This window comes from Corvus brachyrhynchos, unplaced genomic scaffold, assembly GCF_000691975.1.
Source record: "Corvus brachyrhynchos isolate BGI_N302 unplaced genomic scaffold, ASM69197v1 scaffold61, whole genome shotgun sequence".
NCBI classification, from domain to species: domain Eukaryota; kingdom Metazoa; phylum Chordata; class Aves; order Passeriformes; family Corvidae; genus Corvus; species Corvus brachyrhynchos.
The window spans coordinates 3,822,211-3,837,170 of NW_008236478.1; the positions used below are offsets into that span (position 1 = coordinate 3,822,211).

The window sequence follows — 14,960 nt, forward strand, 5'->3', positions numbered from 1 at the left end:
GGCCTGTGCTGGGGGCCAACAGCACTCCACCCAAGGCAACAACATGGGGTGGGTAGCTGAGGGCAGTTGTTTCATGCTGCTGGGAACAAGGTATTATCCCAGGGACTCAATGGAGAGCACACTCTTAGATCCTGTTCTTAGTTCTCAGTGTTTTTCTCACTCTCAGGAAGCAACTGTTTACACCCTTATGACATGAAATGTTTTTAAAGCCATATGAGTGCACAAGGGGATCCTTCTGTTTTTGCTGCTATGTGTTCCCTTGGAGACTCCTGGACAGCAATTTCACAAAAACAAGTCTGTCTCTCAATAAAGCATACCTCCCCTTAAAGGCCCTCCTTAACATACTTAAAATAGCCAAACATTTCTGATAACTAGGTTTGCTAGCTGCACGAAGAAGCCAAAAGGACATATTTGATCCATGATGAACTGCTATATTCAGCTGTATAAAAATATCTTCCATTCCTAAGACATTTACAGAGCCAGGTCTAGTTCCTGCAGTAGGAGGGAATGGGGAGAGCAAAGAGTTTACAGAAAACACAAAAATGCTAGGGATTATATGCTGTACATCGATGGGGGTTGTATCCATAAAAAGCGCTGGAAAGAGTTGAGGCTTCATAAACTGAGCATGTAGTGCACAATTTATATAAAGGCACTTATTTATATAAGGGCACCTAGACTGACCAGTTTAAAGTTTGTTTACATCTGAATCATGCTTGTGAAGTTGCAGCCACAACTCTCACAACAACATCTCAACCTTTAAGCATTTCCACTGAATTCCACACATGGTTATAGTGTGAGTAACTTCCACTGAAACCTGACAATTTACAGCAGACTGTGCATGTCTGTTTTTTTAAAAAAATCTGCCCAACACTCACCCAAGCTCACCTTCTTTGCCCATCTCAAACCCTTCAAGCACATACTGCCAATAACCTGTAATGACTTTATCCAGTCGTTTGCTATTTATGGTATTATGCCGTGTTTGTGCAATGTTTTAGTGAGGTTTTTTTTGTTATTGGAGCATTGCTTTGCACTAAAGAATGAAATCGGCTTTGTTCACAGAGAGTTAACAGCACATCTTAATGACTTAGAATAGCATGGGGTACTCAAAGGCAAGTACACATTTAAACAGTTCACTCACAAAATTCATGTTGAGCTTCAAAAGACATTGAGACTTTAAAAAGGGGGAAACCTGTTTTTCTTACAGGAAAGATGAAAGAACTTGGAGTGTATGAAGGGAAATAATGAGAAGATTCAAAAAAAACATCCCATCCCATGTGTAGAATCAATATTTGAAAACACTCCATGTTCTAAACCAGCTCTTTGAAAATCATTTCCTCTCCTAATTCCCTGCCAGAAACTGAACTCAGACATTTCTATTCCTCTTTGAAGACCTGATAACAAGTCTTGTAGAAACAGGTCTTCTCCTAAGATTTTCTTTCATATTTCTTTCTGATCTGTAAGTATTAAAGAAAATAACTTCTGAGGATATATTAAATATTTCTGATCCTAACCACAGGTGGTACTGCAAGAAGAAAGCATGCAAGTTATCATATAAATAGAAATATCAAATCCTGCTCAAAACCTTGTTCAATGTTTGTATTAGTGTTTAAGCTGATCTTTTCTATGTGGATGAACAGTATCTGTGGGACAGAAAGAATAACTGGAGGAACAAAAACTGGTAACTGAACAAGGAAGAATAATTAATTTCAGATTTAAAAATACCTGGAACATGCAGAATGAAAAACCCACCAGCTTTTTAACAGAGCACAAAAGTGAAAAAAAAGAAAGAGCCTCAATCATACTTCTGCAAAGTTTGTATTGTCGTAGTGAGGACACCACTCGTGGTGGAACACGGCTGCACTAGGCTTGTACTCCACAAAAAGAAGAGACTTATAAAGGTCACTGTCCTGAATCCCTTAAAAAGGACCTGTCTGAACTCTCTGTTCAGGCCCACCTAATTTCCACTGCTGAAAAATTTTGGCCCACTCAAACTATGCTTGAGACCACTGACACGTGTGCCCATCTTGGCAATGCTTTCTGAGTCCGTACAGATTATGGAAAAGCCTTCTAGTTTCATAACTATTCATTTAGGGAATATACATTCAATTCTATGGCTATTTAAGAGGTGAAATATAAATGGAGGAAAATCTCCCAAAACCACTCCAGCAACAATGCAGAATTTTGGAACAGCAATGAAAGCATTAAAAGAATAAAAGAAAAATATGCGCACTAATATCTGTAGAGGTATCAGAGTTCTTTCCATCCTTTCCAGATAACATGAGAAGCTGGAATTGTTAGGTTGCTAGTAGAAGAGAAAATGGTTGCAGGTCTACTGACAATTTCATTAGGTATGATAAGGTGTATCTATGAAAATATTTGCTTTGAAAATTCCTGATCCTGCTCTGCCACTCTACAGAGGCTGGTATTCTCCTTAAAAGTCCAGCAATCTGTGATAGCAGAAGAGCCTTGTTATAGCTGTGGTGGCTAAGGAGCTGAAAAGCACGAGGTCTGAGAATAAAAGGAGTCACCTCTCTCTGGTGTGGCATTAGGGAAATGTTGAAGAGATAGTAGAAGGAATGAGGGGTGGGAAAGAAACAGAGGCTTATTGTCAAGTTGCTGCCTGATTGGGGAAAAAACAGTGCATGACCATCCTTTCACTGCCAGCACCGCTTCCAAACAGCCAGGAATTGAGTTTTCATTCCTCTGCAGCCGCAGCTGCTCAGCCAAACACATGACTTCGGGCACAAGGTCAGTAATGCTTTGATTTATTTTTCATCCAAAACTGGTGAAGGCTTCACAGGAGCTGCAAAAGATGGTATCAAACCTGATCTTGAGGAGCTGCTTTATTATTTGGGTACAAATGTGTTTCATTGTGTTGTTTTGCTTGTAAGACTGGTAGGTGAAAGTATGACTACTTCTTGGAAGATTCCTTGTGGCTAAAGAGATTCAGGCCTGGCTCACCTAGCCTGAATTTAGATAACTCTGGGATAGCTGAAGAGGTATGGGAAGATGGCAAGCGAGGGAATAAGAAAGTGGTAGCTTTAAACCGAAAGAAAGGATGCTATCTCAGTAAAACAAAGGTTTCTAAATGTCCCTTTTTCTACAAAAGCAGCCAAGTATTTTCAACACAGATTGTACAGATTGCTGGTACAGATTGTACCAGCATTGTAGTTCTAGGAAGTTAGCATATAAATTGTTCTGCAATAAGAAAAAAAAACATTCACATTATTTGGGGAAAAAAGTTTAAAAGTCTTCTTGATTAGGAAAACAATAAATGAAATAGATTTTTTGGCTGAATCAGTCTGACTGAAATACCTGTAACTGAGAAAACAGAAGTTTAGATGTGGCCTCCGTGGGGTTGTATAGTGTAGAGAAGATGCTAATTCAAACACTGCATTTTCTTTGAGCTTAGACTATGGAGGTCTTCACAGACAGTGGAGCTGCTATTTGTGCATCTGAGCACGATAGCTACCTCTCAGGTTTTTTTGTTCCTTTTTTGCTTAACAAAACTGGATGTCCCTGCACTCAGTCTCTACCTAGCATTACATTTAGCAAAGTTTTCTTTTCCTTTCTCCATCCTCATCCCATGGAGTGGATAAATCTTGTCGTTGAGCAGGTTTGTATAAATTTTGCTAGGCAACTATAAAGAACTGCTTTATTTAGGTTCCTACGTTTTTAATTGATAAATATTTATAATTTTTATTTTCAATTGTTTTTGCTTTTTTTCCTCTACCTGTCCAACAATTTGGTTGTCTCCACTTTGAAAGCTTCACTGTGACAATGATTGATTCACTTACGAGTTACCCAATAACTTTGTGTTTCTCAGAGTTAGCCAGAAATGTTTCCAAATTCACCTACAGATCAAATGCATGGCATGGTAATGCAAGTGACCTCAGACAAATGAGTGAAATCCATTTCTCCAGAAGCTTTGCTTCTTTTCTTGGATTCAGATACATTTGCCTTGATCAAGAGCAGCATCCTAGTCCAAACCTTAGCAGAGAGCCCAGGTTGCTGCCCAACACCCTCAGATAGGTGTTTGAAGTCAGCTTTTTCCTATTTAATTAACAAGTAAGGAGTACCAGACTGGCTCTGTTCAGTATTAGACAGCACTTTCCTCATCAGAAAAGTACAGAACCCGTCTGGACTGCAAGTGCAGAGCAGGACTACTGACAGATGAATATACTGGTTTTTGCAGAGAGAAGATATGGCTGTTTGTTGCTGTTACATGCTTGTTTCAGGGAATTACTTACTCAGAAGAACTGAGAAGAATGAAGAGAGCTGTGCATCCTGAAGCCTTTATGAGTATTGTAAGTTGGTTGGTGGAGTGACCTGAAGATGGATGTTACACATGACAGCAGAGGGGTTTCTAAGTGTTAGAAATAACAAGGTAGATAAGCTGCCTTTATTTAACCTGTCCTCTCTAGTCACTGTGTATGCTACTGATTTCTTTTCTATTCTCTTCTGTCTGCATGTGTAAAAGCCCATCTTCTGTCTGATAGAAATTAAAGCAAATAGTAAATGTCCAGACTTAATTTCTTTTTAAATATCAGTTACCAGCTAGCTATTGCTGGCACTACCTAACTATCTGAAAAAATTATTATGTAGAATGTCAGTATTTCACCAGCAATGAAGTCTATAAACAGCTAGTCGTGACCAGCAGAGACCAAAATTGGCCAGCTTTTCAGAAGAACCCCTCTTGCCAAGCAAGCTTACTTAGATCTTTAATCACTTGTTAAAATCCTGGGGGCTCTGTCCTGCCTGAAAAAATACATTGAGTAATTCTCTGAGTACAAGTTATAAAGACCAATCCTCTTTTGTAACAAAACAGGTTGAAAATTGCAGGTCAAAAGCACTATTTACTTCAGAGCTTAAGATGGGCTGTGCTAGGGATTTCCCTTGCAACAGTGCAACTGCCTGATCTTTTTTTTCCATAATGTAGTCAGCTTTTCAGCAGTGCTCATTGCATCTAGGCTGTTCACAATACTGTACTTGTGAAGCTCTCTGGATTCCTCTGAGGGTAGTTTAAACAAGCTGGTTCCAGGCTGGGTCAAAGCAAATCAGAAGCATGGCATCTGGGCAGCTCCTCATCTCAGCCACACATCTCATCCCAGCTCATAAACTCCTGCTATGAGCTTATAGTGATTCTGGTATCACCAGAATGCAAGGGCTTGTGATGATTGTATGGCAGGAGTGTAATACAGGTTTTATATGACATATTTTAACTGTAAAACCCTAGTAAAACCCTAGATATAACATAAAGAAAAAAGGAAATTTATTGATGCTTTAGGGTTACATACATTCAGATGCTTAATGTATGTAGGTTAAATCCCCAGTTGTACCTGCTTTCTAACATTTCTTTATTGTGAATATCTTATAATATATGAAATGGACTTGTGCAAGCAAATGCATTTGTACCTTCTCTCCCAGAATGAGCTCATTACTTACAAAGGGTACCCGAGCGAGGAGTATGAAGTGATGACAGAAGATGGTTATACCATTACCATTAACAGAATCCCTTATGGTACTCAGAATCAAGGAAGCCCAGGTACAGTTCTTTAATATGACACAAAACCAGCCTAGATAGGGCATATTCTCAAAAGAGGTACCTTGTATTTGTAAAACATCCACCAAAGCTTGTATACATAAGTGAAATTTTAGCAGAGAGTTCTGGCTGCCCTGAACAACCTGCAAGATCTACAGAATTAATGTCAAGAACACCTATTTATAGTAAAAATCCACTATAAAATGAAACATATGCTTCCTAGTAAGGGTTGGTGAGTAAAACTTTAAAAAAAAATTAGAAGTAGGATAAAGGTTGCCTAATCAGCTTGTTTTGCAAAAGCTTTTCCAACCTCTAATTTTGTTTTGCTTTTGCTTACACCTGGTTAGTATCAGTGTCTGATTCATATTTTGGGTAAAGGAAACCTCTAAAAACAGTCCCACACCTTCATCTCTGCATCAATGTTGAGAATCTCAAGCTGATATGGAAGAGCTATACAAACAATGACCAGAGGATGCCAAGTTAGTTTTCTCTGGTGTCAGGCAGATCTTTCCATAAATTCTTACAGAAGCTTAGAAGTTGTCTTTTAGAGAAAGAGGTGTTTTGTTCTTATGATTAGTTGATGCAGGAAGAAATCCCAGTATTGAATAGGAGACAGTAATGTCCCTGAACTACCAGGAAATGAAAAGATAAAAACAATTACAAACTCTAGTTTCGGTTTTGCTTTGTTTCTCAGCTTCAAGACCTGTGGTGTTTCTCCAGCATGGATTATTAGGAGATGCTAGTAACTGGGTCACAAACATGCCCAACAACAGCTTGGGCTTCCTGCTAGCTGATGCTGGATTTGACGTTTGGATGGGAAACAGCAGAGGGAATCGCTGGTCAAGAAAACATCAAAAGTATTCCATTGATCAAGATGAATTCTGGGCTTTCAGGTAGACAGAACCACTGGAGGGGATATCTGTTGCCCATCCTTATGTGTTTATTTCAGTTGGTTAAATCAGGGATTTACATATGCTACTTTTTAATAAGCATTCTTTACATTCGCTTTTGCTGAGGTGCACCTATAAAAGCATGTGAACTGAAATAGCAATGGAGACTGCTTTAATTACTGCTTGAACAGGTTCTTCAAACTAGAGGCAGAACAGCAGCAGAATGACTCAGAGGAACTTGCATAGGCCATCTCTATGCCATTCCTCAGCCCTGGAGCCACTTTTGGCAGCTACTTAGAAATACTAGTCTCTATAATACAATAACCCAAAAATCTTGAGTAGTATCTTCCATATCCAGTGCCAGAAAAATACAGAACTTAGAACAATTGAATGATTCACTAAAATGTTCAGACTGTTCCTTTGCTGACAAGCCATTAAGAAAAATGTGAATTCAATTTGAAGTCTGATTTTTAATTTATGCATGCCTCTCTTTCAATCTCCTGCCTGCAGTTTTGATGAGATGGCAAAGTTTGATCTTCCAGCAGCAATAAATTTCATTGTGGAGAAAACAGGACAGGAAAAGTTGTACTATATTGGCTATTCACAAGGTACTACCATTGGTAAGTTACACATAAGAGAGGAATTCCTCAGGAAAACAGGTATAAAATGTGATTTGAGATACTGAGTTACTGAATGTACCTGAGGTTTTCATTAACTCTTTGTAGATGTGAAATAATGTGGTAGTATAAGCAATTTTCAACATGTAGGCATTTAAAATTTGTTATACAGATAATAAAACATAATGGATCAAATGCACTGCTGCTGGAAATCTGTCAACTAAGAATTATACAGGAAATTATTGTGTGTGGGCCACGCAAATTGTTTCTATCCAAGATGCAAGGGTGTGCCCAACAGCAGCTGGGCAGTTGACCAAAATAAACAGAACAGGAAGATGAGAGTACAGAAAGAGAAGTTGTCCAGCTTAGACCAGATGTACAAAATTGGATTGACCGGAAGAAAAACAACTTCTCCTCCCAATAGTAAAAGAAAGGCATGAAAGTACATCAGAAGTGTACATTTATGTTTAATCAAGTCTGGAAGAAAGCTGCAAAATAAAGAAAGAAATTTCTCTGAATAGGAAAAAAACCTACAAGCTGGTAACTTACGGAGAAGAGGGATTTCATACAAATCTAGTCAGGACCATAGTTTCTGAACAACTAAAGAGGTTGCTTATGAATTTGGAAGTGCAGAATATCATCTATTAATACTGTAAACAGTCTAATGTAAAAATGATTATTTTTTTAAACTCCTCTTTTTGTTTTTTCAGCTTTCATTGCATTTTCAACAATGCCAGAGCTGGCTCAAAAAATCAAACTCTACTTTGCATTGGCACCTGTAACTACTATTAAGTATGCTAAAGGCCCAGCAACAAAACTCCTCTACCTTCCTGAAAAAGTGCTCAGGGTATGTGATACCTTGGTTTCCATTGTTTAACCGTATACTTGCTTGTTCAGCTCTTTAAATGGATAAACAGAATTACAGGGCTTTGTGAAGTCGACTCATTTGCACATGGGTAGGTTTACCTTGTGGCTGAGGCCTTCAAAAGTTCAGACTGGGCAATAAGAAAGGCTTTCAGTCCAAGGCAACAGTGCAGCACAGGGACAGGTCACCCAGAGAGGTACAGAGATGCAGGACCTCAAAGGTTTCCAAGATTCCTCCAGGCAAGGCCACAACTGATATACAAGCCTAAACTATGAATTGGAGTTAGCATTAACATATCTCTTTATTAAAAGTGATGTAAACCAAATTGAGTAATGCCCAAGCAGGCTGATGCAATGGAAAACCAAGTAATTTCTCACTTGTTTGTGGGAACATCATCTAGCAAAAGGAGAAACGGCAAGTAAGAACCACTGAGAGTGCTGGAGAAGAAAAGTGTGCACATTCCTAAATGAATGTTACCTTTGTATTTCACAGGGTATGCTTGGCAAAAGAGAATTCCTTCCCCAGACTGAGTGTCTAACAAGGATAATAGCCCCTGTCTGCAGCCACCAGGCTTTTGCCAGGCTTTGTAGGAGTGTCTTCTTCAATCTGGGTGGCTGTAACCTGAAAAACATTGATGTGGTATGTATAATTTTACCAGTTCTACTGGGAGTTTAAGCTTATGCTCCCAAAACTCACCCTCTACCCTGTAGTGTGAATTCTGAATTTCTATTAGTACCACATTGCAGGGAACAGTCCCCACTACTGGACAGCAGTATCTGCTGATTGCCCTATCACTAGCAGGGAACCACTGCCTCTCTCCTCAAAAGGACATTTGGCACCACTTCTGCAGTCAACAGGTGCTCAGAGCCACCCAAAATTCTGCAGTCTGCCTTCTGCCAGACCTCACCCAAGGCACCATATCATGGTCCATACTGTGGCTAATAGTCTGAAAAAGAAGAAATAAAAAGCCTACAGGCTTCACATTTTATCTTTGCAACAGACAAAGGAACACACACATATTCCTCCTTGTCCTCATTCTCCAAGCCTTGGACCATCAGGGATGTGCCCAGAGGCACAAGATACTTTGGGGGGACCTGAGAGAGAGTTGGCAGACACTGGTAGGAGAGTATTGGGACATACCAGCTATGTCCAACTGTAGGTCAGATCACCTGGGAGTCAAAATTTTGCTCCAGCATTTTTCAAAAAATGCCTCAGAGTGTATTCACTAAGGAAGGATCACACAGCAGCCTGTTAAGAAGCCCCTGCAGTGCTAGGGTGTGTTTTATTTCAAATAGTTTTATATTCCTCAGGCAGTTGCTTTGCTGTTCTGTCCAACAGTGATCTTCTCTCACACAGAATCTGACACAGAGTTCTGAAAAAAAACCATGCAGATTGGGGTCTAAATTTCTGGTTTTGTATTCTATCTCACTTACCTAGACTCTTTTAGATTCTCAGTCATCCTGGAAAATGCTCTGGTTAGGGATTCCTCTTTCAGTGCTACTCCTAGTCTAACACATTTCCACCTGTGGCGTAAATCTGAGGGAGTCTCCAGTCGTGCCACTCTAATTTCTGTTGCTTTTATTGGTACATGACACTGCTGTAGCACATGTTTTGGTGTACATCTGCATAGAAGGGAAGAAGAGAATGCTCACCGAGTATTTTCTTTCAGAACCGAATCAACGTGTATATTGCCCAAACCTCTGCTGGAACTTCTGTGCAGAACATAATCCACTGGAGTCAGGTATGAGCAAACCCCTGGAAGACAAAATAGGTACTCACCTCGAGCTGAATAGAGAGGTACAGAGATAACCAGCTGTGAAGCCATGGCTAGCTTCTTGGAAACACAGGCAACTTGTGGTTTGCAGTTGAAACCTCAGTTCAGAACACTATTTTTCATTGCTCCTTCTTTTGCCAGCAGGATAGAAATGTCCTGTGTGACACAGGTACATTTGAATCCAGCAATGAAGTGCTGCATTTGTGTAAAAACACGGAAGCTGTGTGTGAAGGTGTACATGGCTCTTCTTATTGTGCATCCAGTACCTTTTATAAATGATGTCCATGGTTCTGTAAGGAGTTTTTCTTAAGGAATTAGTCATGTTTCCAATGTGGTGTCAAGAAATGAGCAGGTCTTAGGCTGCCACATAAATGATCAAATTTTACTTTTAAAACCCTTGTAGTTTCTTTTCTCTCTTTCAAGGCTGTCAGTATCTGGACAGCAATAGAACCAAAACCACCTTATTTAGTAGATTATTTGTATCCCTTACCTACAAGGTGTAGGTACAAAAATGCTGTTAATGAGGATCTTCTTGTTATTTTCTAAGTCCATGAGAGACTTTTCTCTCCCACAGAAGAGGTAGCAGGGAATGTAAACAACCAAGCCACCTGCAACCTTGGAAAGTCTTGTTTATGGCATAGTAGAAAATATTTTGATAATGGATGTTTTAGGATTTTGGCCAATCACCCCCAAGGGGTGGCTGGTCCTTTGTCCAATTAGACTATGAAGAAAAAAGTCTATAAAAGAGTTTGTAAAATAATTAAATAAATCAATCTTGCTGCACAATTCCTACCTGCTGGATCTTCTCCTCCTCCTCCTCCCTATGGCTGCGGGACACGGTGATATACCGTAGGAACCAGGCCTGCAGTAATAACAAGGTACTGCCACAGTACCTCTTCAGCAGCAGCGCTGATGGGAGCTGCCTTTCTGCCTTTGGGCTCACACTCCAAGGATCCACAGAGCTGGGCTCCCTTGGAGGAGCCTCTGCAGCAAGGCAGGTTTCCTGGCAGCAGCATGGGCTCTGGAGTGGTGCAGGAAGCAGCTGCGAGCACAGAGAGCTTGCAGGAGTGTTCCTGCACTTTTCAGCACAGCAAAAGCACCGATAAGTTTGAGTGATATCTGCACAGGCACTTACTCAAAATCAAATTATATTTTTGGCTGTGAGCTCACATTAGGCAGTAGGTTTGATTAAGTTGCTTTTGTAACCATGACCTAGACCTGTAAAGAAAAAGGGTTACAAAAGCAGAGTGGGGGGAGCTCTGACAGCTGACTCAGATGTAATTCAGTACCTAACCACAGACTGCGAGCACAAACATGCAGTAGTAGTACTCCTAAGTGTTTGTTGTCCTTACTGTTATTACAACAAAAGGAGCTAAAAGAATTTCAATACTAAGATTCTGGTGAGGGTCTCTCAGAGTAGTTACAACCCATGTTGTAGGTAAAGCCAAGAGGGGGAAGAACTAGAAATGCTAATTTCTGTATTCAAAATAGAGTGAGAAGAGAAAACATAAGATGGAGCCCCTCGCAGAGCTGAGTGTTGCCAACACAGCTGAAAGAATAGGACAAGGCAGTAGTGCTGAGGTGAACTTGCTGACAGCAGTTGTTAACAGCAGTTTTACAAACTTGGACAAATTGTCTGTGAGGACATCTTTGGGTCTTTCTGCAGGAGATGTGATTTTTTTTCATTGTGACAAAAACATTTGACTCCTTTTCACTGTTTGACACAATTAATTTACTGTTGGCTCCTTCATAGCTCTTAGAAGAACTTCTTTTGGGGCTTTAGATTGAAGTCAGAGGCTCATCAGGGAAAAACCACAAAAACTTCCCAAATTATGGCTTTATAACTACCCTTTTCTTGTTCATCCTCTTAGGAGGTCCGCTCGGGGAAGTTCCAAGCTTATGACTGGGGCAGTTCAAAGAAGAACATGGAAAAATACCAACAGGTATATTTTGGTGAAGCAACCTTGGACAGCACAGAAACACACAAGAAGAGAGCAAGGATGTGGTAGGAGACACATTTTCAGAACATAAGTAAATGAAAATATTACTGCTTTTCATTTTGGAAGTCAACAGAGAAAGCATGCAAGCACTAGTGGCAATAATAAATTTAAGACATTTTAAAAGAAAGAGAGAGAGAGAGGAAAAGCAAAACTTTTCAATTAAATGATCAATAGGAATAAGAGGAAGTAAGGGCAGAAAAACCAGAAAATTAATTTTGAAAAAGAAGAGTACACAGAAGAGAACAAAAACATCTTACCTACTAGTGGAACTGAAACAGACGACAACATTAGGAATAGGAAAACTGGAGAATTAATAGCCACCCCTAGATTCTGGCAGCCAGAGAAAAAAGGACTTTGTCCTCAAGCAGACCCTGAGGAACATCTTTTCCATTCAAGACTCTAATCCCATCTTTGACTCTTCTACCCTTTAGTCTCCACAACAACCTGTCATTACAAGTTACATGTTTTAATGATGACTTGCATGAAACACAGCTTCCTTTGGCTTGCCTTGAATTTGCTTGCTCCTGGAAAGACATGGGATGCCTTCAGGTTTTGTGTTTGGTCAAATTAATTTCAGTGCTCTTTCTTCATACTATTTGGGTTGTATAAACCTGTCTCCTGTCCTTGCTCTGACGTCTCTTTTCCAAACACAGGAGTCCTAAGCTGCTTTCCCTCTCCTCCTACAGAAGCCATTTCATGATCCTTTTCATCCTTGTAACATGCTGTTTTTTCTCTCTAGCACATGTCTTCTGGGGCTGACCAGTACTTCAAAAGGACCATGATGGGGGTTTATCCAGAGGCATCCTGGCATCTCTGTCTTGTTCAGGCTCCTGCCCTAGGATCCCACTTGAGAGGGCAAAGACCTAACAATAACTGTTTGTCAGCTCAGGAGGTGTTTTACTTTTGGCTGTGCTATCAGTTGGGTAATCCCTGTGAGCACAGACTGAAAAGGCAAACAAGGGAACTTCCTTCCTCTTTGGTTTAGACACCTCTACTTCAAACAGTGACAGAAGAAAGCCCCAAATGAATGTTTAAAGTTTGCTGTGCTCTCCTGGACGTTCATTCCTGTACTGTTTTTCAGACTCTTCCTCCTCTCTACAACATAGAAGAGATGACTGTACCAACTGCAGTATGGACTGGGGGGCAAGACATGCTCGCAGATCCCAAGGATGTGGCCATCTTATTGTCTAAAATTAAGAAGCTTATCTATCACAAGAAGATTCCTGAATGGGCGCACCTGGATTTCATCTGGGGATTGGATGCACCTTTGCAAGTGTACAATGAAATTATTGACCTGAAGCAGAAGTATCCTTAACTCACAACCAGAAGACTTACCTGACTCGTTCAACAGCACAGATTCACTGGGTACAATAAACCCCTTCTGTTGCATCTGGAGTTGGGGAAAGGGTTCCTCCTGCCCTCTACATGTCATTCCAATGCCTTTTGCACCCTGATAGTGCACTTCATATTTTCTGGCAACCTTGTGGATCTGTAATACCTTCTCAGTTGATACAGATTTGATTCTGCAATAACTATGCTTTTCTAACAGAGGACAGGGTTTGCTTGCAGCCTACTCTCTTCTCTAGACTGTAACAGTAATGAAAGCACTTCCTTTCTCTGGATACATTCTGTGATCTCTAGATGTTTTCCATTCTTCATAATATTTCTCAGTTTATTGGGCTGATAGTTATTTAAAGGCATAGTGTAATCAAAAACTTATTCTAACAGTTGTGATATTGTATAATTTTATTATTAAACAAGATGATGAGCAGAAAGCAGAAACTGAGTTCATACAAAAAAACCACCTCACTCCTGAAAAGAATATGATTTGTCTTTGTTTGAAACAGGACTGCTCACTGTTTTCATGAGGAAGAGCAAGGGACACAGGGTAGACCCAACAGAAAACAGTAGCCAGTCTCATGGTTCAAGCATGCACCTGGAAAAAAACTTGACTTCAAGACCCACCCTGAGACAGAGAAATCCTTGCTGACTCAGTCATTTTGGCAATGGCAGCACTTCCATGGGACACGTAGTTCAAAGTTACACCTTGAACCCAGCAGAAACCTCACACCTCCTGCTGTTTCACATATAAGCTACTGGCTGTCTCAGAGCTGAGATGATCTAACCTTTGTCATGGCTCTGAGCAGCCTCTTTGGCATTTAAACACTAAAACGAAAAGTACCCAAACATTGTTAGAAACAATCCATTATCTTCATCCCATGTATATTTAGAGCACTTTGACCACTACTGGAAAGAGCTGCTTTCAAGACAATGATGAAGAATTATTCATCCTATTAATTTCCTGGAGTAACTATGACTCTAACAATTTTGTTTCAAACAGGTAGTTACAGCACAAAACCACTCAGTTGAAGGGTAACCTCTGTGGTTATTGGGTTACAGCATTATAGGTCACCATCCCTCCAAAACAAAATTCCATTAGCTTCTCTGTGAAAAGAAACACAGTGCATTCAGGGGTTTCCTTTCAGCATGACACCCTCACTGTCCATTTCAACGAAATGTTAATGTGGGCCAAGTCTGGGGTGCTAGCCAGCACAGTGCAGCTGCTACACTGGGACAGTTCACTGGTGACACTGTATGACCAAAGGACCCGTGTCTCACTCTGAGTAATGGTTCATTAGCCAAACAAATTAACCATGGCTGTTACCACTTCTGCACCTTTCCCTTCCAAGACAAACAACAGGCCTGTTTCATCTCCTGAACCCACTGCTGAAGGCTGTCCTGTTTCCTTCTGCTTCACAAATGTAACTAGAGTTTGATCCAAGCAAAACTGTTCCCCTCCAGACAAGGACATTCCTTCCACCAAATACAAATTCCTGGAGACAAATACCCTTCAGAGAGTCAATCTTTCAACCAACTCACTGCTTGTATGGAAAATGTATGAGTACTTGAGACCTACTTTGTAAGTTTTCAAAGCTTTCCATACTAAATGCAACACCATACCTGAAAGTAGACAGAGCATTCCCTAAAGCAACCTAGAAAAGATTGCAAATGTGCAGCTGTGTTCCAACCTGAGACCCCATAAAGGAGGCAGGGAGTTGAATTTTCTGGAAAGTCAGTAAAAGCAGGTTGACCAAACAGCATTGGACACATCATGGGGACTGTTGATCCCACCTTGGGACATGAGAAGGGATGAGACATCATGTTGCAGAAGTCCTTCCGAGTGTTTAATTTATGGTTTGATTATAGTTATCATCTTACAGATATCAGAGAAGTCAAATTGTAATGCTTTTCAGTGAGAAATTACCAAATTA

The 14,960-nt window shown here is 40.3% G+C and overlaps 1 protein-coding gene across 4 annotated transcripts; it reads left to right on the plus strand.

The window, feature by feature from the left end:
- Positions 1-2,455: 2,455 nt before the first annotated feature.
- Positions 2,456-13,463, plus strand: LOC103624496 (lipase member M). Of its 4 annotated transcripts, none has more exons than XM_017725996.1 (10): positions 2,456-2,748; positions 4,196-4,307; positions 5,428-5,545; positions 6,237-6,435; positions 6,943-7,052; positions 7,760-7,896; positions 8,407-8,553; positions 9,584-9,655; positions 11,560-11,631; positions 12,428-12,753. In XM_017725996.1, exons 1-10 carry the CDS (start codon positions 2,732-2,734, stop codon positions 12,671-12,673), a joined length of 1,230 nt encoding a protein of 409 aa, XP_017581485.1. In that variant the 5' UTR covers positions 2,456-2,731; the 3' UTR covers positions 12,674-12,753. The 4 variants fall into 4 exon arrangements, with proteins under 4 accessions (XP_017581485.1, XP_017581488.1, XP_017581486.1 ...); XM_017725999.1 differs by lacking the exon at positions 12,428-12,753 and adding an exon at positions 12,770-12,908 and having other exon boundaries at positions 2,458-2,748; positions 11,560-11,693; XM_017725997.1 differs by lacking the exon at positions 12,428-12,753 and adding an exon at positions 12,770-13,463 and having other exon boundaries at positions 2,461-2,748.
- Positions 13,464-14,960: the final 1,497 nt, after the last annotated feature.

Coding starts and splice junctions, on each gene's coding strand:
- LOC103624496 (XM_017725996.1), top strand. Junction 7,053..7,759: donor TTCACAAGGTACTACCATTG/GTAAGTTACACA, acceptor TTGTTTTTTCAG/CTTTCATTGCATTTTCAACA. Junction 11,632..12,427: donor ACATGGAAAAATACCAACAG/GTATATTTTGGT, acceptor TTTTCTCTCTAG/CACATGTCTTCTGGGGCTGA.